This window comes from Ictalurus punctatus, chromosome 26, assembly GCF_001660625.3.
Source record: "Ictalurus punctatus breed USDA103 chromosome 26, Coco_2.0, whole genome shotgun sequence".
Taxonomy (NCBI): domain Eukaryota; kingdom Metazoa; phylum Chordata; class Actinopteri; order Siluriformes; family Ictaluridae; genus Ictalurus; species Ictalurus punctatus.
In genome coordinates, this window is record NC_030441.2 from 2112846 (window position 1) to 2136745 (window position 23900).

Consider the following 23900-nt stretch of genomic DNA (forward strand, 5'->3'; position numbering starts at 1 on the left):
TTTTTTTTTAACTACGATGTTTCATTCGTAAAAAAAAAAGAATAGTCAGCTGTGTGTACTATAAATAAAGCACTTGATGACATGCTGTTATAGGAACATAATCAACGTGAAAAAAATCAATCCCCGGTTGTAGCCCTTTGAGTAGAAACAAGACGGATTGATGTCTGGAGCCTCAAACAAGCACATGGGTTCTCGAGTTCTCAGAAGATCTCCATTTCTGAGACCTGGCAAACCGAGTGGGGGGGGGAGCCATCTGAGGTGACATTTCCATGACCATAATGTCTTGTTTTGGAAAGGCACACTTAATGGAATTGTGGGATGGTGAAAGCAGGCTTGTAACACACACACACACACACACACACACGATTACAGGTTAACACACTACTACCTACGGACATTTTTACATTATTAATTGTGCAAAAATGTCTCCGTCTCCTTATCGGCGCTTCCTCAATAGCGTTTTAGCTTCTATAATGGGATAAACGTATCGCTTCCTCCATCTTTCCATTCAGCCTTTGAGACTTTTGAGCTCCCAAATGGCATCAGAACGGAATTAATGTTGTGTGTGTGTGTGTGTGTGTGTGTGTGTGTGTGTGTGTGTGTGTGTGTGTGTGTGTGTTTAATAATCTCGGTGATTCATTAAACATGCTTTTAGGCGGTTCATTAAGAACCTGAATAGTATTTCGACAGCTAGGCATGTGTGTAGGCATTAAGAGTGAATTGTGGTAAGTGTGTATGTTTGTGTGTGTGTGTTTGTGTGTGTTCATTTCTATTAACAGAATTATCGCTGCCGAGGCGTCGCAGTAGTGATAAGTTGCAAGCCTGTGGAGAGGCGATGATAAATCTCCATCATTCGCCGTCTTTTCTCTCCATCCGTGCCTCATTCGCACCTTAATTAAAAAGTGCTATCACCCGCGGTGAGGAAATCGGGGCGGATGCATTCATCCTTTACCGAGTTGCAGATGAACCTGTCTCACTCTCTCTCTCTCTCACTTTCTCTCTCTCTTTCTCTCTGTCTTCATTGCAATTCAAGACTAGGCATCTCCAGCACTCGGAGTGTGAGCGGTCGGAATATGATTTCTCCTCGCCTGTGGTTCATTGCCTAGTTGTTGTTTTGTTTTTTTTTGTACGCTTCTCCGTCCCTCTTTTCTTTCGCTCCACAAGGCTCTTCCTCCACAAATCGACTTGTTGCCATGCATCCTCCTCTCCTCCGGCCCGTTTCCACCCTGTCCCTTTCAAACAGATGCATCACATATCTCTAACTGACATCACTTCCTCCAGAAACCTCAACAAGATCGCCTGCATTATTATTATTATTATTTACGAGGCTACGTCCCATGTGCATGCGCCACCTCAAACATGACCCACACCACCTTTTTTTTTTTTTTGGTTTGTTTGTTTTCACAACACTCTTAGAGTGGTGTCTGTTCAGGAGAGCGTATTTTGTCTGGCATCAGTCCGAACCGCAATAAACAACAAAGGCACACACGTGTTTGTGGTAAAGGATCACTCGTGGGTTACGGCTGAAGCTGTCGATGGTACGGGAAGAGACAGGTGGACTGGAAGACTAAATTAGCGAGGACTCCAGACGCTCCGTCTGGTGCTGGAAAAAAAAGAAAGAAAGAAAACTCGAACCACAGCATTTGGTTCACGTCGTCACTTCAGTCGCGAGCAAAATTGACACAGCCTTTAACGGACACATCATTCAGTCAGAGGTGGAACTGTAATGTTAACATTTTTACGGTGTTTGTCGTCGTCGTCGTCGTCGTTGTTTTCTTATCAGTTGTTGTCACCAAATCCTTTACTCGACGTCAGAGCGTGACGACTCTCTGGGACGAAAACTTTAACTAAAGCTTTTAGTTATTCGCTCAGGTTAAAGTAAAGAAGTATAAACTCTAATATATATAAATAAATATATAATTAAACGTAGAAGTAGAAGAAAGGCTAGCAGTGTGTGGGGTGGGGGAGGGGTTTGGGAGGAAGCAGGGAACGGTGGAAAACGTTAGCTCAGGCTAACAATCAACAGCTTTATTGTTAATAACGATAATTATTGTTAATGTTCGCTAGCCTGATAACTGACGATACACGCCCACGGGTATAAAGACTTGCTGTCTGATTTACCGTACGCCAATCTTGATACTGTGCAGTCTGAGATGCTTTTCCGCTCCCCGTGGTCGTAAAGAGTGGTTATTTGAGTTACTGTCAGCCTCTGTCATCTATCTAGCGTTCGGTTTAAACCGACCGGTGAGAATCCCGGCAGGTCCAAAAGGGGGCCATTCGGTATTCCGCTTGATTCAACCCTGTTCCTCTCCAACCCTAATGGTGCCCACCTGACCATCTAATCCTTGCCTGAAGAAGTTCTCGATCATCTAAAACACGTGTGTTAGATTTTGGTTGGAGATGAAACCGGCTTGAAGGTAGATCTCAAGGAAGAGGGTTGCTGACTACGGCCTTAAACGATCAGGAGCAGTGGGCGGAGCCAGACTTGTGTCCCTCGGCCTTGTAACCTGCACACCTTTCCATATCCCTTCCACCTCAATCGTTTCCATAGTAACGACATGCCCGGTGACTTGTATTTATATAACATACTTATGGAAGGTTTGTCCAAACATTTTTGTTTGGAAGCGCTAGACGCTTGTGTCGGAACGACCGTTTCTGGCTCAAACCTGTTTTTCAGGGACGTTCCGCAATGTAAATTGTAACTATAAACGGATAAAAAATACGTGCCATTTCTTTAATCGACAAGGGAAAAAATCATTCGGAAGATGTTGTGGGTTAAGAGGAATACGGACGTGTTGGTATCACATCACATCACATGACACCTGTGGTTGATTGATTTTTTACAATTTTTAGAGAAATTATTTTTCTGTTATTCCTCACTTCACGCATGGATTTGATCCTGCATCAGATTTACCTTCAACACCGTTAGAGTTGGTACTACACCGCGGGTGCTCATTCCACGCCGACCTGGTCACTTCAGTAGTAAATCCACACAGTAAGCTATATTTCCGACTCCTCTGATTTGGTCTGGAATAAAGTGAACCCTCTTTCTGTCCGCTCTCTTTTTAGATCTTAACACATTTTTCAGCCAATCGTGATGATGAAACTTCATCCTCGTCACCGTAAATCCGAGCGACGGTGATGGACTTAGCTTCCGTTAGCTCCCGCGGTCTAACACGGGAATCAAAATGAAGAGCTTTTTCAGCTTTTCTATCAACCGGTGTAGCACGAAAGGGATCCCCGAAGTCGGCCTGCTTACTTTTTCACCGTTAAAACTGACACAAGAACACGAGGATTGTTTAACAAGCAAGTCTAATCCTCCTCTACGATGATTTCAGTGAAAAATAGAAGCGTTTTCCTGCAATTTATTTCATTAACAGTATACAAGCTCCTCTCATCCTACATCGACTTACTTATTTATTTATTCTGTTGTTGAACGCACCCTGTTTGGGAAAAGGGAAAAGCTTTGAGGGGTTTTAACGTCCAAATATGTTCTCTTTCTATTCATAAAATAATCCAATAGAAAAATGCCAATCTCAAATCTGTAACTAAGACGAATCTCTGATATTTTTTTTTAATGAAGAGAAAAAAAAAAACACCCCAAAGAAAGAAGACATTCATTTGAATAAACCTGGAAATCTGAGAATTATTAACTCTTATAGTAAGTAAAGTAAAAAGTTGATTGTTTTTGTAGCTACTATAAAAATACTTTTTTTTTTTTTTTAAACAATGTTTAGTTTTGTAGACGGAAAGATGAAATTCATTTAAATACTACTTGTTTTTAGTCATAAACAAGGCAGAAAAGATGTCGAACTCACCGATGGTTCAGTTTAGAAATAAACAAGTGGACAAAATGAATTTATGTCGGTGCTGAAGGTAGAAAGACGTTTATTGTAAGAACGCATGGAAAGTGGGAATTGTATTTACGCTTATAAGATGGAAAGCAGGCTAATGTTTACTAGATCATACGTATGGAGGGTTTTAGGTTCCTCTTATAGAACTTTTTACATGAATACAAACAGTATTATCAGTGTCGTTGAACGCATCCTGTTGCAAAAAGTGTTTAAGTAAAAAAAAATAAAAATTTAATGTAAAAAGAGCATCCAAATATTTTCTCTTTTAAATATAAATGTTCACACGTCTGTAACACTGAAGTAAGAATCTCTGATGGTTCATGGTTTTTATGGATTTTTTATTTATTATTTATTTATGTAGCAAGCTGACGATGCGAAGAGTTTATATACTTTATTACGTTTAATATAGTAGACTACTGTACACTAAGATTTAATATTTGTTGAATAGTATTCATTCTTAATAATAAAGGTTTCTTCATAACCACACCACTAAAAGTTCTTTGCTTCCTGCGAGAACTTGGACATGACTGTGAACATTTTAAAATGATTATCACAGTGAAACGACTTGGCCGTTGAACGCACCCTGTGTGAAAACATTTACGAGAGATTTTCAGGGGGAAATCTGACCAAAGTCAGAAAGGTTTCTTTAGTGTGACGTCATCGAAGGTCCTCTGCTTCATTTACAGAACTTTTCACATCAGTATAAACACGATTATTTAAAATAATAATTTTTAAAAAAAAAAAAAGTGCTCTATTTATTGAACGTAGCATGTTGCAAAAGGTTCACGAAGGGTTTTTTTTTTTTTTTTTTTTTTAACGACAAATGAATAAAAGTGACCATGAGGAGCACCACTGAAGTCTCCTGAGAGCTCCTCGGAGGTTCTGCAGAATTGCTGGGTGACCCGGAAGGTCCTTTTGCGCCGAGAAATGACGCGTTTTTAACATTTTGCAGAAGATTGTGTTTATAAATAAATAAATGAATAAAATAAATAAAAAGGGAACCGCAAGTAGTTCTTATCTTCACTTGGATTGGGGGTTATAATAAGTAATAATCTGTAATAATCTGATCTCGTGCCTCAGTAGACGATGGGTTTAAGGCTGGTGAAGATGCTCAGGCTTGCAGGAAGAAGCTCAGCGTCGCGCGTCGCGTGTTAGAACGTTTGTGTATTGCACTCTGTGGTATGAATGTGTGCGCGCGCGGATGATGAAGTGGAGCTGAAGTGAGACTCACCTTCTGCCTCTGCTCGCGCTGTGGAGCCGCAGCAGCAGCACGCGAGCAGCAGGAGTGTGTGTGTGAGAGTGTGTGTCATATCCATCGTGCCAAACGCGCTTCGGTCCCGAGATCTGGAGAGATCTTGATGATTTATAATAATAATAAAAAAAAATCAAATAAAAAGAACACACACACAAAAAAAAACACCTCGTGATCCTCCGTGAAACTACGTGTGTTCACATCAAAGAGGAAAAAAGTTCAGCTGAAAAAAAAAAGTCTTTCGATTTTATTATTATTATTATTATTTCTAAAGGATGATTTTTAAGTTCCTGTTGGTTTCTCGCGCGCGCTGTCTCCGTTTTATGGTCCCCCAGGAAGAGCAAAAAAAAAAACCCCAAAACGGATAAAAAAAAAAAAAAACTCCAATAGTGTAGCGTGTTAAAGCGCACGAGCTGGTCTTCCACTTCCACCGAGTCCGCGCGCGCAACAGCAACAACACCGCCGCCGCCGCTGCTCTGAGCACAAACCCCGCGTGCGCTCCGTCTTCAAACCCAGCTCTCTCTCTCTCTCTCTCTCTCTCTCTCTCTGTGAGGCAGGGAGTGAGTTCGTGCGCCGATCGCGTTACAGTAAGTCCTTCTTGGCCCGCCTCCCCTCCTCACATACTGATTAGACAGGAGCGCGCACGCTCGCACACGCGCGCACACACACACACACACACACACACACACAGAGTTGAGACACGCGCTCACAGCAGCCAAACAATAAACACACACACCAGATTATGCACCAGCGCGCGCACACGCATACAGCGTATGTTACTTGTATGTGGCAAGCGCACGCACACGCACACTCTCTCTCTCACACACACACACACACACACACACACGCTTAATTCAGTTAACATTACGTCACCATTTCCTCTCTTTTACAGTTATGGAATAAAAAATAAACGAGAATGCAATAACAAATCAACAAAAGCCTACAACAGTCCTGTACACAGCTCAAAACGTCGCCATAATTTATTGGAAACATATGAAGTAATTATAAGTTGTAAATCTGTAAAAAGTAAATATTTTAATCGGTTTTGTGTTATTTCTGATTCATACATAGATATATAGATATATAATATAAACCATTAATGTAAACTGTTGTTGCGCCATTCTGTCTGCAGGGGGCCAGAGCACGAGCACGAACACTGCTCCATTATGGGGCTAGAAAAACCACACACACAGAGATACATATACACATTCAGATACATATAGATACACACACACACACACACACACACACACGCTAACACACACATTCATACAACCCCAATTCCAAAAAAGTTGGGACAGAATGGAAAATGCTGCTCAAAACAATGAGGAGTGATGTGTAAATGTACTTTGACTTGTATTTAAAGAAAAGCGTATAAAGACAAGGTATTTGATGTTTTATCTAATCAACTGCGTAGTTTTTGTCTGAACATTCCAGAAAAGTTGGGACAGGGGCAGTTTAGGACTAATAGCAATGTGAGAAGTTGAAATAAGAAGGTGATGTGCAACAGGCGAAGCGATCGTCTAATCATAGTATATAAGGAGCCTCCAAAAAAGGCCTAGACGTTCAAGAGCGAGGACGGGTCGAGACTCGCAGATCTGCCAACAGATGCGTCAAAGAATAATCCAACACTTCGAGAAGAACGTTCCCCAAAGATAAATCAGTAGGATTTTGGACATTTCAGCTTCTACACTGCACAATATAATTAAAAGATTCAAGGAATCCGGTCAAATCTCGGTGTGTAAAGGGCGAGGCCGAAAACCACTTCAGAATGTGTGTGATCTCCGATCCCTCAGACGTCACTGTCTTAAAAACCCTCATGAGTCTGTAATAGAGATCTTGGCATAGGCTCGGGAATACTTTGGTAAACCTTTGTCACTCGACACCATTCGCCGCTGCATCCACAGATGCAGGTTAAGGCTTTACTATGCAAAGCAGAAGCCGTACATCAACACTGTCCAGAAGTTCCACCCACTTCTCTGGGCTCGGTCTCATCTGAGATGGACAGTAGCACAGTGGAATTGTGTTTTTTGGTCCAACGAATCGACATTTCAAATAGTTTTTGGACGAAACAGCCATCATGATTTCCGGGTAAAGAGGAAAAGGACCGTCCGAGCTGTTATCAGCGTCAGGTCCAAAAGCCAGCGTCTGTCATGGTATGGGGGCGTGTCAGTGCCCATGGTATGTGGGCGTGTCAGTGCCCATGGTATGGGGACGTGTCAGTGCCCATGGTATGGGGGTGTGTCAGTGCCCATGGTATGTGGGCGTGTCAGTGTCCACGGTATGGGGGCGTGTCAGTGCCCATGGTATGTGGGCGTGTCAGTGCCCATGGCATGGGGGCGTGTCAGTGTCCATGGTATGGGGGTGTGTCAGTGTCCACGGTATGGGGCGTGTCAGTGCCCATGGCATGGGGGTGTGTCAGTGCCCATGGCATGGGGGCGTGTCAGTGTCCATGGTATGGGGGTGTGTCAGTGTCCACGGTATGGGGGTGTGTCAGTGCCCATGGCATGGGGGCGTGTCAGTGTCCATGGCATGGGTAACTCACACATCTGTGTGGGCATCATGAATGCAGAAAGATATGTACATATTTTGGAGCAACATACACTGCCATCCAGAGCAGGACGACGCCGCACCACATCCTACCCGGATAACAAGAGCGTGCGTGTGCGAGCATGGCCTGCTGCAGTCCTGACCTGTCTCTGATTGAGAACGTGTGGCGCATTATGAAGCGAAAATTAAGGCGACGAAGGCACGTACAGTCGCGCAGCTGAAGAAATGCATAATGGATGAACGGGGGAAAATTTCTCTCACTAAACTTAACCATCTGGAGTCTTCACTCAGCGTCCAAACGCTTAATAAGTGTTATTAAAAGAAAAGCTGATGTTACACAGCCATAAACAGTTGACTGTCCCAACTTTTGAGGTGTCTTGCAGTCGTCAGATTTGAATCAGATTTGAAATCACTTTTGAAATGTTTATTGTAGAAAATAATGTACAGGCTGAACTGAATTTTCCAAACTGTCCCAACTTTTTGGGAATTGGGGCTGTACGTATATATACACAAGCACGTGCACATGCACTCATGCATAGATACACACACACACTCATGCATAGATACATACACACACACACACACACACACACACACACACACACACACACACACACATGCATAGATACACACACACACTCATGCATAGATACACACACACACTCATGCATAGATACACACACACATACACACACACTCATGCATAGATACATACACACACACACACACACACACACACACACATGCATAGATACACACACACACTCATGCATAGATACATACACACACACACACACACACAAACACACACACACACACACACTCATGCATAGATACATACACACACACACACACACACACAAACACACACACACACACACACTCATGCATGCATAGATACACACACACATACACACACACTCATGCATAGATGCACACACACACACACTCATGCATAGATACATACACACACACACACACACACACACACACACAGACACACACACACACACTCATGCATAGATACATGCACACACAAACATGCATAGATACATACACACACACACACACACACACACACATACACACACACACTCATGCATAGATGCACACACACACACACTCATGCATAGATACACACACACACACATATATACACAAGCGAGCACATGCACACACAAGCACACACACATACACACACACACACACACACACACACACACACACACACACACACAATGCTACTACAACAACGTTCACTAGAGCCTCAGCGTTGGCATTGAGTTCTGAACCGAGCGCCAGCTCACTAATCTGAGCTCACACTGCTCTGAAGATGTGCAGACTTGCAGAGCCACCCGTGTGTGTGTGTGTGTGTGCGTGTGTGTTCTTGCTTCAGTTCAGTTAGTTAGCACATTTCACACACATGGCCAAGGACGAGAGGAAAGAACGTTGGAGGCAGGATTTTAAGAAAAAACCATTATAGCCGCTGTATGAGCTTTCTAACGAGATTACTCACAGAAACTTGTGGAATAATTCACACGGATTCTTGGGTAGGGTTGTTACGATATAAACCTAACCCTAACCTTAATCCTGCACTCAGAGCGCTCCTCCTTATTTACCCATCACGCTTGTACATCTATATTCTAGATTCTTTTATTCGAATTCCCAGGTTGCGATTTTGTTTTGAGCTGCTGCTGTACATAACCGAGCAGATGTTGTGCACAGCTGGACCTCAGGCTTGACGTCACCCTGATCTGATCAGCTGTTCGCAGGTTGATTGATTTTGCTGTGTCAGGTATCAGATGGTCCCTGTTCCACGTGTGTGTGTGTGTGTGTGTGTGTGTGTGTGGTCCCAGGTATCTGATGTGAAACTGAGTAATGGTTCCACCCTCGGGGCTGAGAGCCTGCGCTGAAGAGTCACGGTGTTATTTATACATCACTAACCTCTTTAATTCTCACTACATCTGTTGATTCATGACTTTCCTCGCACCACTGTTAGTCGGAGTCGTGGATTGGATGTGATTGCTGTTTTTTGTTGTTTTGTTTGTTTCTTGTGGGTGTGGCCTGTCCAGCATTTAAAATTTTTACTTCCAGTACTAGGCATATTCTATTTAATTTTCTTTTCACGTTTAACAAGAGGATAAGATCAAACCATGGCGTGATGTTTTTCTTCCATATTTCTGCACCAAACAGGAAACTGCAGGTAGGAAGTAAAAAAGAAGCAACGTTTTCCATTTCTTTCAGTAACAGTAACCATACATGGGCGTTTTTTTAATAATAAACAGAACTTGCCGAATATCAAGGTGTGCATGTTCAGTATATATACATATATACAGCTGCAAGGAGCGATTGGTGGGCCCAAGCACCAACAGTAAAGCGATCAAGATATCAAATATTCCTTCATAATTTACCATCTCAGACATCGTCACATGATGCTGACCAAGTTTGGGTGGAATCTGAAGAACGCTGTAGGAGGACGATTTTAAACGTACCTGTCGAAAAGCAGTGGAATTTGTTTGTGGTAAGAAGATTCATATGCCTCGCAAAATCGGTGCAACTGAATGTCCTGAACATCTGTACTGAAACTGAACAACCTCTGATTCACAGTACCTTTAAAATGCAAAAAAAAAAGAAAAAAAAAAGGGGGGGGGGTGATAATAATAATAATAATAATAATAATAATAATAACATTGGTGTTTGGGCCCAACGATACATTTGAAAAAGAAAAAAATGTCAAATGTGCCACACCTGTTAAAAATAACCGTTTTCTCTGTACCAGAACGACGTAAGGTTAGCTGTACAATGTATTTCAGATGTTCTTATCACGGTGCACCGCGTACCGGTGTGTCGTCCCACCCGTAGTTGGAGGTGGATCTCTCAGAGTGACCACATGGAAAGGAAAGGGAAAAAAACACCAAACCTAAACCCTGAAATGGGGACAGGCCTGGCCTGGAGACTCTGCTCTCCAACACGCAGCGCTAAACACAGGAACGGAGGCTTTTTTAATAACACGGTGGTGGCCGCGGGGCGCCGAAAATACCTCGCCGGGTAGTGTTTTCAGGGCGAGTCTTGTCTATTACGGTAGGCGGGATTTTAACTGAACACACACGGGAACATGGACACATCTTTTTAACATTTTTACTTCATTCCTGAGTTTATTCACGTGGCCAACAATGAAACATACACGTCAAGGTCCAGCCAAGATTTCCCAGAACAAGCTTGGACTTTATAACTTCTAAACAGAGAGAGGGGGAAAAGAGAGAGAGAGAGAGAGAGAGAGAGAGAGGCTGGTACTATAACTGAAACAGGATAAGACGTATGATGTCGTTCTTTAACAAATGAAAGTTTATATCTATATATATATAACGGGGACGTCTGATTGGTCGAGAGACTTCCTCATCCTGCCCTGAGGCTTGCATTTGTGGTCGTTCCTGCGTCTTAATACCGTCATCCGTCTGTCTGCGTCCTGCTCCGTACAGACCGCCATCAGCCGAGCGGGTTAATTACCCCGAGGTCACTTCCTGGTTCCCTCCAAACATTTATCAACATAGCAACAAACAAGTTGTTCCGTAACAAGATCTTCTCATCATCGTTTATGAGTTTCGACACCGTTCTCAATTCTGACTGGCGTTAACGCGCCATCGTGTAATTACCGTGTTGCTAACTTTTCCGCGCAAGAAGTTTATTTAACGGTTTTGGAAGGAGTCTCCAGTGTCAGCACTTTGGAACAGGTTCTCGATAACATAGCAAGCTGCGTTTGTTTGTTTATTTATTTATTTATTTGCTTATGAGATTTTAGAAAGAGGGAAAAAAAAGGGCGGGGCTCGTACAGGAACTTGTTTTTCAGACGATCCACAGCATTACACGTAACATTAACATGGTCGCTTTGTAGAGTTTATCTCCTCCGTATACACTGTCTGATTCATCACCAACCTACTAAACGCAAAGCGGACACCGACGGAAACGCTCGCAAACGCGCGATGAAGAACACTCGTCCTAGCGTACAGATAATTACACCTTCCACATGACTTTGGAAGCACCAGTTGCGCTGAGCGGTACTTCATTACCGACTCGAAATAATCCCAGGAAATGTGTCTTAACTAGATTTACATTTGGCTCGTTTAGAACGTATCCATTAGGAAATATTTCCGAAGCACCTTGCCCAGTTTCAAGGACGGACACTTTAAAAAAACAAAACAAAAAAAAACAAAAACAAAGTTAAAAGCAGTTTCTAGATGCAAGTCAGTCATATTCCTAAGAATAAAATAGTTGTGTTTTTTTTTTGTTTTTTTTGACCGCTTGGGGGACGCAAGGAATTTTAGAACGCGCTAAATCAACATTTCGAGACACGCGATTTGAAGGTTGGTTGTAAAATCTCTGGCGGCGTTTAAACGCGACTATAAAGAGGTAACGTGCGGCGCGGCGGCGTTTAATCAACGGACAATCGCAGTCGTGGGCAAATTCCCGTAAATAAATATTTACCCACCGGTTTATTGTAATCGTTTATTATATACTTTGCTTGGAAGTCGATTTGCATCGATGTTACAGTTTTGTACAGAATCTGGAAAATAATGCGAGCGGAATTTTTTTTTTTATGAGACCTTTAGTGGAGTCCCTGTTTTTGTTTTTTTTTTGGGGGGGGGGTGTTGAAGTGGGTGGAGCTTTTAAAGCGCTCACGTTTACGCATGCAGATGAAAACGGGTTCGGCATGAAACACGGACATTAAACACGGCGCCGTCTTTCATTTCGCTCCCGTCGTAAAAACGTCTGCTGTAGGGATTAGGGGTGTGTAAACTTTTTCGGGAGAGTTAACTTGCTTCGCCTTTTAAAGCTGCCAAGGTGGTCCTGTTTTGTTAGAGATAACTTTAGACACCATTCTTCATGCTCTGAAACACACACACACACACAGAGAGAGAGAGAGAGAGAGAGAGAGAGAGAGAGAGAGAGAGAGAGAGAGAGAGAGAGCTAGCTTTACTTGAACCTTATTTCAGGAATCATGACGCGTAGTAAAACCATTTCTAATAATGTTCCTTAAATATATGAGCTCTTGAGTAAGGAACAGGACACGATGTGGCACGACGTTCATTAGCTTCCTCTTCTTCTTATTATTATTAACAAATAGCACTACAGTTTTAATCCTGTTATACAACAGCAACTTGCCAATTAATTTTTTTTTTTAATTAATTAAAGAATGACTTTTTTTTTTATCTGTTTATAGCTACATTTTAACGTTGGGGAACATCCAAAAAGTTCTCGCTTGTACGTCTTTCGTTAAAAGCAGCTACGCACGTCCGTCCCCGCACTCCATTTCCTTGCTCTCGAAGTTAATAACGGCACAAACGAAAGACGCCGCTCGTCACATTACCGAGCAACAACAAAGCGTAAACTGCGTCTATTCCGGGGTCTGGCACTGGAGACTCCTTCCGTAAACGTCTCGTTCAGAAGACTTCACCGTCTCAACGCGATATGAAGCGACGCGGTAGTGGAACGATACGTCAGATTAAAAATAGTGACTTTGTAGCTACTGTAGCAGAAACAAATAAAGCCACACCTTCTGGCCAATCAGAATCGAGAGTTCGGCCGGGGCGTGACCCTGCATAACGTCTGAGCTCTAACTCGTTTCCCCGCGTCCGTGATCTGGGTTTCGGTGATTAATGTGTAAAAGGTGTTTCTGAGCCAGAAGTATGCGCTGTGTTTATGCAGCGCTCCAGACCACCCACCGTTCCGTCTATCCACTGTAATTTCCTCCTGCAGCCTTTAATCTACCAACCCGACCGAGCCCTACTATCTCTCTCTCTCTCACACACACACACACCCATGTACACGCAGATATGAAAATATGCAGGTTCCCCGAGCGCACCCTGTTTATATATAGACTGGGAAAGAACCGAAATAAACACCGCTTCTTCACGAGCTGTTTAAAAACAGGAAGTCTAGTGCCTCCAGTGGTTCTGTAGTGGAATAGGACAGGAAATGAAATTTAACACGTACGTTCGATTTCTATTCGAGGAGATCGATCCTTCGTGGTCTAACACCAGCGACGTTTCTCAGGGGAACGAGCGCGTTTAACCGGACGTCGAGGAAACGGGGCGGGGGAAATCCTACGACGGCGTCATGGCAATAAAACAGTGACATTTCAAGAGTGAATTCATAATACTGTTAGAAATAAAGAAATGATTATGGTGCTGACGCGTCAGAACATTAGTAGTAGTAGTAGTAGTACACGCTCAACACCAGCTTGGAGGAAATGTTTTGTTGAAGATGAAATCACGATTCCTGAAGAAAAGAAATAACTCGAGCAAGTCCTCAACATCGCACCGTTCGGTCGTAGTGTCACGATTGATTTTTCCCAAAATGAGCAACTTTTTATTTCTCATAATATTATGAAATATTTATTATATTTACATCGTATAATGTTTATTCTGAAAATATTAGGTTGTTTTTTTTTTTCTCGTTATATCGTACGACTTTTTCCTTCCTCGAAATACTACGTTATTCTCGCAGTTTCGCGACTTTTTCCCCGAAATATTACAAAAAATTCTTTATCATAATATCATGACGTTTTTGTTGAGACGTTACTTTATTCTCTCAACACTGTGACTCGTCGTGTAATGATTTTTCCCCCCGGTAATATCACATTACTAGAGCTCATTTGTCTCGTAACGTTAACTTTTTTTTTCTTTCTGAAATATCACAGCATTGTTCTGGAAATACTGCGACTTCATTTCCTGTCATATCACTCGGTTTATTATGACACTGTTCTCAAAACGTTACTTTATTCTCAGTATATATACATTTAATCGAAATATTGCACGTTCGTTCTTGAAATAATGCACACCTCGTGTATCTGAAGGTTTAATACGGTTCTGTGCTAATCTTGGAGAACCTTCGTAGAAAAAGGAGAAAAATCCAATTTAAAATAAATAAATAAATAAATAAATAAATAGATAGAATTAGGCTTCCGTGAGCTCGTGTATGCGGAAGAGGGCGGATAGTCCCTACGCTGCCCCCTAGTGGATGTAGCTTTCGATTGACTGGATACACACAAGTTTGCAGACGACTACATTACAAATCCGCGGTATCCAGGTGAGACTGCGCACTGACGCGAGAACGTAGTTTAATGAACTGCACTTATAAACAGCTTCGTGTGCGTGTCTGTTAGTTATCGGCTATCGATGTAGACGAGCGTCTACCAAACGTCCACCCGATAGACGTCCACTTCGATCGAGCTTCGCCGTTTACCTCGTGACAAATCGCCTAATGGAGTTAATCCATGTGTCAGTGTTCATTTGCTAAGTCCATTAGTTCTCTCTCTCTCTCTCTCTCTCTCTCTCTCTCTCTCTGTCTCTCTCTCTCTGTGTCTCTCTCTCTCTCTCTCTCTCTCTCTGTGTCTCTGTGTGTCTGTCTCTCTCTCTGTCTCTCTCTCTCTGTGTCTCTGTGTCTCTCTCTCTCTGTCTCTCTCTCTGTGTGTCTGTCTCTCTCTCTCTGTCTCTCTCTTTCTGTCTCTCTCTCTGTGTGTCTGTCTCTCTCTCTGTGTCTCTGTCTCTCTCTCTGTCTCTCTCTCTGTGTCTCTCTCTGTCTCTCTCTTTCTGTCTCTCTCTCTGTCTCTCTCTTTCTGTCTCTCTCTCTGTGTGTCTGTCTCTCTCTCTGTGTCTCTCTCTCTCTCTCTCTGTCTCTCTCTCTGTGTCTCTGTGTCTCTCTCTCTCTGTCTCTCTCTCTGTGTGTCTGTCTCTCTCTCTGTGTGTCTCTCTCTTTCTGTCTGTCTCTCTCTCTGTGTCTGTCTCTCTCTCTGTGTCTGTCTCTCTCTCTGTCTCTCTCTCTGTGTCTCTCTCTCTGTCTCTCTCTCTGTCTCTCTCTTTCTGTCTCTCTCTCTGTGTGTCTGTCTCTCTCTCTGTGTCTCTGTCTCTCTCTCTGTCTCTCTCTCTCTGTGTCTCTCTCTCTGTCTCTCTCTTTCTGTCTCTCTCTCTGTGTCTCTGTCTCTCTCTGTGTCTCTGTCTCTCTCGCAGTCTCTCTCTCTCTGTCTCTTGTGTGTCTCTGTCTCTCTCTCTCTGTGTCTCGGTCTCTTGTGTGTCTCTGTCTCTCGCTGTGTCTGTCTCTCTCTCTCTCTCTGTGTCTTGGTCTCTGTCTATCTGTGTGTCTCTTTCTCTTTGTGTCTCTGTCTCTTGTGTGTCTCTCTCTTTCTCTCTGTCTCTTTTTCTCTTTGTGTCTCTGTCTCTCTGTGTCTGTGTTTCTCTCTGTGTGTGTCTCTCTCTCCGTGTCTCTCTCTGTCGCGCTGTGTCCGTGTGTGTATCTCTCTCTCTGTCTATGTGTGTGTCACTCTCTCTCTCTGTCTCTCTCTGAGTCTCTCTCTCTACGTCTCTCTCTCTCTCTGTGTCTCTCTCTCTCTGAGCAGCCCTGACCGTAGTTCCAGCTTCCTTTTAATTACATCAAAGTGCTCTTTCTAATACGGTATCATTTCTGTAGCAACAGCTGGTTGATGGTTGATGTGAAGTTTCCTGTTCCGGAGATGTTTATTCAGCGTTTTACGGAAGGAGTCTCCAGTTCCGCCGCGGCTTTAACGCTCAGAGCTGTAAAGCTGTAACTTTTTTATTTAATTAATTTATTTGTTAAAAAAAAGTTCTCTGACATTTTGTGGCCAGAGGAGTTTACGGGTAAGAATAATAGAGACGTGAAACCGGTAAAACGACGTCATTTATAATGGAAACAAATGTAAATGAAAGGAATGTAAAATAAACAAATAACTAAATAAAGGACACAAATAAATACTCAAAGATAAAATGATTCAAATGATTTTAAAAAAATGAATGACATGAGGTGTGGGTGTTTGCCGTCCATTTATTTATGATTTTATTTTGATTGGAGCTTACTCATGCTCAACAAATTTTATTTAAAAAAAAGGATGATGAAGATGAGGATGAGGATGCTGAGGATGATGATGAGGATGATGATGATGATGATGAGGAGGAGGGGGATGAGGAGGATGATGATGATGATGAAGAGGAGGAGTTGGATGATGATGAGGATGAGGATGATGAGGAGACTGATGAGGATGATGAGGAGAATGATGATGAGGATGAGGAGAATGATGAGGATGATGAGGAGAATGATGATGAGGATGAGGAGGATGAGGATGATGAGGAGAATGATGATGAGGATGATGAGGAGAATGATGATGAGAAGGATGATGATGATGATGATGATGTACTCTGCAGTAATCTGATGCCTTCAGTGTGTGTTGTTCGGCCCACTGTGGGCCGTTTTACAGCTCTAAACATTTGTGTAATGGCTGGGTTTGTGTGTGTGTGGGGGGGGATTGGGGGTGCCGGGACATGGAGAGCAAGGTAGTGTAGCTCCTTGGATGGCAGCCAGGAGGATAATTGCAGATGTACACCGTGCCAAACCGGCTATTAGGACACTGTGCTGAAGTGTGTGTGTGGGGTAGTGCAGAATCACACACACACACACACATACACACACACACACACACACATACACACACACACACACACACACACACACACACACACACACACATACACACACACACATACACACACACACACACACACACACACACACACACACACACACACACACAATGGAAGCACCAGTACATCTTCCTTTTGGTTGCAGATCTCTCAGCTAGCTCTGTCACTACATGAGTGTGGATCTCGGCGGAGGAGAAACACACTCGGTGTCGCGCTGGGTTTAAAATGTTTCTGTTTTTAAGGAGAATAATCACGGTGAGGTGATGCGCGTTCCTCTCACCATTCTGAAGTTGATTATTTTCCAATAAGCACGTTTTTGTATATTCCTTTATTTATATTTATATTTTTTATACATACCACACACGATTACAGTGACGTCACACTGGGGATTTTCTGAGACTTGACGAACGCAGGCCTGGAACGTTCCGGAGATTTAGGCTCCGCGTGGCGTCTCGTTTTTCCTGTAGAACCCATAGTTACTCTAATCAGTAAGCGTTCGCCACTTTAGCTTCCTTGTGGCTTTAATCATCACTTCCCCCAGCGTGGTGTTACATCACGCTACGGTCGTCCAGCCGGCTCTGGAATTTATTCAAGGGACTCCGACACCGCCATTCAGGTCAGCGTGAGCGACCGCTGAGGATCTGCGTACGGGACCTGACTGCGTGGAGAATATTAATAATACACGCCTTACGATTCTGAGGCGAAAGACAAGAAGTGGGCGTGGTCGGACATCTCATTCATGATGAACACGCGTAGGAGCATTAGTTTTATATTTATTTATTTGTTGTTGTTTTTTTGTATCAGCTGTTAGCTCGCGTTTCTTTCATAGCTGACGTAAGCAGTGATCCTGTTTCGGTTTAGCATTCTTGGTGAAACCGCCGCCATGACAAGGTTTCCTGTAAGGAGTCTCCAGTGTCGGCACTTTTTAGCAGTCAAGCAGGAGCTTGAACTTTCACAGCGTTGAGATGCAACTATAAACGGATAAAAATGTTTGAAAAAAACATTCTTTAATAGTAAAAGAATCAACTTAATTCTTGCGAGGTTTTTTTAACGTTAAAGTTTGTTTGGTGTTTTAGATTAAATGTAGCTGGAGCTGAACGGCACGGTAGCTGGAGTTATTTAGCATCATCATCACCAACACACCATTCATCACCACCATCATCACCACCACCATCACCATCAACACACCATTCATCACTACCATCATCATCACCACCATCATCACCACCACCACCAACACACCATTCATCACCACCATCAACACACCATTCATCGCCACCATCAACACACCATTCATCACCACCATCAACACACCATTCATCACCACCATCATCATCGCCACCATCACCATCATCACCACCATCATCATCACCACCACCAACACACCATTCATCACCACCACCATCACCACCATCAACACACCATTCATCACCACCATCACCACCACCACCATCATCATCACCACCACCATCATCATCATCACCACCACCAACACACCATTCATCACCACCATCAACACACCATTCATCACCACCATCACCACACCATTCATCACCACCATCATCATCACCACCATCATCACCACCATCAACACACCATTCATCACCACCATCAACACACCATTCATCACCACCATCATCATCACCACCATCACCATCATCACCACCATCATCACCACCACCATCAACACACCATTCATCACCACCATCATCACCACCACCATCAACACACCATTCATCACCACCATCATCACCACCACCATCAACACACCATTCATCACCACCATCATCATCACCACCATCAACACACCATTCATAACCACCATCATCATCATCATCATCACCACCATCAACACACCATTCATCACCACCACCACCACCATCACCACCATCATCAACAACACACCATTCATCACCACCACCATCAACACACCGTTCATCACCACCATCATCATCATCACCACCATCAACACACCATTCATCACCACCATCATCATCATCACCACCATCATCAACACACCGTTCATCACCACCACCAACACACCATTCATCACCACCATCATCATCACCATCAACACACCATTCATCACCACCATCATCATCACCACCATCAACACACCATTCATCTTCATCATCACCACCACCATCACCACACCATTCATCACCACCATCATCATCACACCATTGCTCATCACCACCATCATCACCACACCGTTCATCATCACCATCATCATCATCATCACCACCATCATCATCATCATCATCACCATCAACACACTGTTCATCACCACCATCATCACACCATTCATCATCACCACCACGATCATCATCACCATCAACACACCATTCATCACCACCATCATCATCAAACCATTCATCATCACCACCATCACCACCACACCGTTCATCATCACCATCATCAGCACCATCATCATCACCATCATCACCATCAACACACCGTTCATCACCACCATCATCATCATCACCATCACCACCATCATCATCACCACCACCATCAACACACCATTCATCACCACCACCATCATCACCACCATCAACACACCATTCATCACCACCATCATCATCACCACCCATCACCACCATCATCATCACCACCATCAACACACAATTCATCACCACCATCATCATCACCACCATCAACACACCATTCATCACCACCACCATCAACACACCATTCATCACCACCACCATCATCACCACCATCAACACACCGTTCATCACCACCATCATCATCACCACCATCACCACCACCATCAACACACCGTTCATCACCACCATCAACACACCATTCATCACCACCATCATCATCACCACCATCACCACCACCATCAACACACCGTTCATCACCACCACCATCACCACCATCATCACCACCACCATCACCACACCATTCATCACCACCATCAACACACCATTCATCACCACCATCATCATCACCACCATCAACACACCATTCATCACCACCATCAACACACCATTCATCACCACCACCAACACACCACCATCACCACCACCACCATCATCACCACCATCAACACACCATTCATCACCACCATCAACACACCATTCATCACCACCATCAACACACCATTCATCACCACCATCAACACACCATTCATCACCACCATCATCATCACCACACCGTTCATCATCATCATCACCATCATCACCACCATCATCATCACCATCAACACACCATTCATCACTACCATCATCATCACCACCATCATCATCATCACCACCACCAACACACCATTCATCACCACCATCAACACACCATTCATCGCCACCATCAACACACCATTCATCACCACCATCATCACCATCATCACCATCAACACACCATTCATCACCACCATCATCATCATCATCAACACACCATTCATCACCACCACCATCAACACACCATTCATCACCACCACCATCACCACCATCAACACACCGTTCATCACCACCATCATCATCACCACCATCAACACACCATTCATCACCACCATCATCATCACCACCATCATCATCACCACCATCATCATCACCACCACCAACACACCGTTCATCACCACCACCACCATCATCATCAACACACCATTCATCACCACCATCACCACCACCACCATCATCATCACCACCACCATCATCATCACCACCATCAACACACCATTCATCACCACCATCATCACCACCATCATCACCACCATCATCACCACCATCATCACCACCATCAACACCACCATCAACACACCATTCATCACCACCATCAACACACCATTCATCACCACCATCATCATCACCACCATAACCATCATCACCACCATCATCATCACCACCACCACCAACACACCATTCATCACCACCACCATCACCACCATCACCACACCATTCATCACCACCATCATCATCACCACCATCATCATCACCACCATCAACACACCATTCATCACCACCATCATCACCACCACCATCAACACACCATTCATCACCACCATCATCACCACCACCATCAACACACCATTCATCACCACCATCATCATCATCATCACCACCATCATCACCACCATCAACACACCATTCATCACCACCATCATCATCACCACCATCACCATCATCACCACCATCATCATCACCACCACCATCAACACACAATTCATCACCACCATCATCATCACCACCATCAACACACCATTCATAACCACCATCATCACCACCATCACCACCACCATCATCATCATCACCACCATCAACACACCATTCATCACCACCACCACCACCACCATCAACACCATTCATCACCACCACCATCAACACACCGTTCATCACCACCATCATCATCACCACCATCATCAACACACCGTTCATCACCACCACCATCATCATCACCATCAACACACCATTCATCACCACCATCATCATCACCATCAACACACCATTCATCACCACCATCATCACCACCATCAACACACCATTCATCTTCATCATCACCACCACCATCACCACACCATTCATCACCACCATCATCACCACCATCATCATCACACCATTGCTCATCACCACCATCATCACCACACCGTTCATCATCACCATCATCATCATCATCACCACCACCACCATCATCATCATCATCATCATCACCATCAACACACTGTTCATCACCACCATCATCACACCATTCATCATCACCACCACCATCATCATCACCATCAACACACCATTCATCACCACCATCATCAAACCATTCATCATCACCACCATCACCACCACACCGTTCATCATCACCACCATCATCACCATCAACACACCGTTCATCACCACCATCATCATCATCACCATCATCATCACCACCACCATCAACACACCATTCATCACCACCACCATCATCACCACCATCATCATCACCACCACCACCAACACACCATTCATCACCACCACCATCATCACCACCATCATCATCATCATCACCACCAACACACCATTCATCACCACCATCATCATCACCACCATCAACACACCATTCATCACCACCATCAACACACCATTCATCACCACCATCATCATCACCACCATCAACACACAATTCATCACCACCATCATCATCACCACCATCAACACAACATTCATCACCACCACCATCAACACACCATTCATCACCACCACCATCACCACCATCAACACACCGTTCATCACCACCATCATCATCACCACCATCACCACCACCATCAACACACCGTTCATCACCACCATCAACACACCATTCATCACCACCATCATCATCACCACCATCACCACCACCATCAACACACCGTTCATCACCACCACCATCATCATCACCATCAACACACCATTCATCACCACCATCATCACCACCACCATCACCACACCATTCATCACCACCATCAACACACCATTCATCACCACCATCATCATCACCACCATCATCATCACCACCATCATCATCACCACCATCAACACACCATTCATCACCACCATCAACACACCGTTCATCACCACCATCATCATCATCACCATCATCATCACCACCACCATCAACACACCATTCATCACCACCACCATCATCACCACCATCATCATCACCACCACCACCAACACACCATTCATCACCACCACCATCATCACCACCATCATCATCATCATCACCACCAACACACCATTCATCACCACCATCATCATCACCACCATCAACACACCATTCATCACCACCATCAACACACCATTCATCACCACCATCATCATCACCACCATCAACACACAATTCATCACCACCATCATCATCACCACCATCAACACAACATTCATCACCACCACCATCAACACACCATTCATCACCACCACCATCACCACCATCAACACACCGTTCATCACCACCATCATCATCACCACCATCACCACCACCATCAACACACCGTTCATCACCACCATCAACACACCATTCATCACCACCATCATCATCACCACCATCACCACCACCATCAACACACCGTTCATCACCACCACCATCATCATCACCATCAACACACCATTCATCACCACCATCATCACCACCACCATCACCACACCATTCATCACCACCATCAACACACCATTCATCACCACCATCATCATCACCACCATCATCATCACCACCATCATCATCACCACCATCATCATCACCACCATCATCATCACCACCATCAACACACCATTCATCACCACCACCATCAACACACCACCATCACCACCACCACCATCATCACCACCATCAACACACCATTCATCACCACCATCAACACACCATTCATCACCACCATCAACACACCATTCATCACCACCATCATCATCACCACCACCATCAACACACCATTCATCACCACCATCATCATCACCACACCGTTCATCATCATCATCACCATCATCATCATCACCACCATCATCATCACCATCAACACACCGTTCATCACCACCATCATCATCACACCATTCATCATCACCACCATCACACCATTCATCAGCACCATCATCATCACACCATTCATCACCACCATCATCATCACCACCATCAACACACCATTCATCACCACCATCATCATCACCACACCGTTCATCATCATCATCACCATCATCATCATCACCACCATCATCATCACCATCAACACACCGTTCATCACCACCATCATCATCACACCATTCATCATCACCATCATCATCACACCATTCATCACCACCATCATCATCACACCATTCA

General features: G+C 44.0%; 1 protein-coding gene across 2 annotated transcripts in view; it reads right to left on the minus strand.

The window, feature by feature from the left end:
- Positions 1–5656, minus strand: part of nrp2a (neuropilin 2a) — a 52904-nt gene extending 47248 nt beyond the window's left edge. The window contains exon 1 of one of the 2 annotated variants that reach the window (XM_017456917.3): positions 5086–5655. In XM_017456917.3, the coding sequence (XP_017312406.1) occupies positions 5086–5170 (85 nt within the window). In that variant the 5' untranslated portion in view covers positions 5171–5655. Of the gene's footprint in view, positions 1–5085 lie in introns of both variants that reach the window. The other variant, XM_017456918.3, reaches the window with a different exon arrangement.
- Positions 5657–23900: the final 18244 nt, after the last annotated feature.